The 1727-nt window shown below is 56.1% G+C and overlaps 1 protein-coding gene across 4 annotated transcripts in view; it reads right to left on the bottom strand.

The window, feature by feature from the left end:
* Window positions 1–1727, bottom strand: part of B3GNT3 (UDP-GlcNAc:betaGal beta-1,3-N-acetylglucosaminyltransferase 3) — a 25761-nt gene that overhangs the window by 4624 nt on the left and 19410 nt on the right. For 2 of the 4 annotated variants that reach the window (XM_011990092.1, XM_011990118.1), the window contains exon 2: window positions 534–1152. In XM_011990092.1, the coding sequence (XP_011845482.1) occupies window positions 534–1103 (570 nt within the window). In that variant the 5' untranslated portion in view covers window positions 1104–1152. Of the gene's footprint in view, window positions 1–533; window positions 1172–1727 lie in introns of all 4 variants that reach the window. The other 2 variants (XM_011990109.1, XM_011990102.1) reach the window with 2 other exon arrangements.

Raw genomic sequence — 1727 nt, 5'->3', positions numbered from 1 at the left:
ACCACTGCACTCCAGCCTGGGCAACAGAGCAAGACTCCATTAAAAAAATAAATAAATAAACATAAAAATAAACAAGGAGATGTGTCTCTGTCATTGCCAAGATAAGCTGGACATTCAGCACTGGTCTGGGTGCCTTATAAATGCCATCTCCTGTAAACCTCACAGCAGCCCTCAGAGGTGGGTGGGACTCGTTCACATCCCATTTTCCAGGTGAGAAAACTGAGGCACAGAGAGGTGAATGAACTCCTCCAAGGTCGAACAACAAGTAAGAGGCAGAGCTTGGATTCGAACCCGCATCATCAGGCTTGAGCTCTGTGCTAGTCACCTAGCTCCTCTACCCTTCCCCCCAGCCTCCCTGGGAAGAAGACGATTTGGGGTCACCACGAGGCTAGTGAGGACAGCGGAGGGGCAGAATGGGCTGTGATGGACTGATGAGGATGAGGGCTTCTGGTCCCCTGGGTCCCTCAGGAGTGGGTGGCAATTTGGACAAGAAGGATAGGTGGCCCTGATCAGGTGACCCCAATCCAGCGCACCTGCTTGAGCGTGAGGTTGAAGAAGGAGTCGTGGAAGTCCCACTGCAGGATGTCTCCGTGAGCCTGTGCCTCCAGCTGCAACAGCCGGTTGACCTTGCGGGCCTGGTGTGGGCTGGAGGCTGTGCCCACCAGGAAGAGGAGGCGCAGCTGCAAACCCCGCACCTTGCGCTCGCGGCCCCACGTGCGCCGCAGCAGCTCGCGGCGCTCATAGTTGGTGGGGGAGGACTTGATCACCAGCAGCAGGAAAACCGGCTGCGCGCACTTAGAAGGCGGCACGTCCTGCAGCAGGGGAAAGTCGCGGCAGTGTTTGTACAGCAGGAAGTCCCGAACATTCTTCGGCTGCTTGGCGAAGTCCGGGTGGTTGGCCATAGAGGTATTGGCCTGGCACGGGGCCCGGGCTGGGTGGGTGGGTGGAGTGGGCCAGGCCAGGGCCTCGGGGGTCGCCGGTGGCTGCTCCTGGACCTTGCGGGTGGGTGGTGACAGTTGCAGACTGAAGAGGAGGAGGAGAGTAAAAGCGACGATGGCCAGAATGAGGGTGGCATTGGGCCGCAGGTGCCGGAGATACCTCATCCTGGCCAGCCAGGGTCTGGAGTCAGCCTGAGGAGCCCCTGGGCGGCTTCTGTGGAAAACAAAACTCACTGAACACTCACCTTGAGCAAAGTGCTTTTCCTGTGACCCCCAACACCTGGTTGTACCTGTACAGTTGCTCAGGTTGGCAAAATATTGAAATTCACCCCCTACTTAACTCCTCCACCCCTTACAAGATCCACTTCAAGGCATTCCAACCTCTGTTGGCTCTGACAGGTGCCCTGGCCCTCCCTGCTGGGGATTAATTAATTTATTTTTTTTTTTGAGACAGCATCTCTCTCTCGTTCTGTTGCCCACGCTGGAGTGCAGTGTCTTAATTTCAGCTTACTGCAGACTCCACCTCATGGGTTCAAGCGATCCTCCTGCCTCAGCCTCCTGGGTAGCTGGGATTACAGGTGTGCGCCACCGTGCCTGGTTAATTTTTTTGTATTTTTAGTAGAGATGGGGTGTCACCATGTTGGCCAGGCTGGTCTTGAACTCCTGGCCTCAAGTGATCCACCTGCCTCGGCCTCCCGAAGGGCTGCGATGACAGGCATGAGCCACCGTACCCTGCCTTTCCATGTGAAGTCTTAGTTTTCTTATTAGGACATGGGGGTGCTGAGATTC

This window comes from Mandrillus leucophaeus, unplaced genomic scaffold (assembly GCF_000951045.1).
Source record: "Mandrillus leucophaeus isolate KB7577 unplaced genomic scaffold, Mleu.le_1.0 Scaffold11, whole genome shotgun sequence".
In the NCBI taxonomy this organism is placed as follows: Eukaryota; Metazoa; Chordata; class Mammalia; order Primates; family Cercopithecidae; genus Mandrillus; species Mandrillus leucophaeus.
This window is presented reverse-complemented; position numbering and strand designations above follow the sequence as displayed.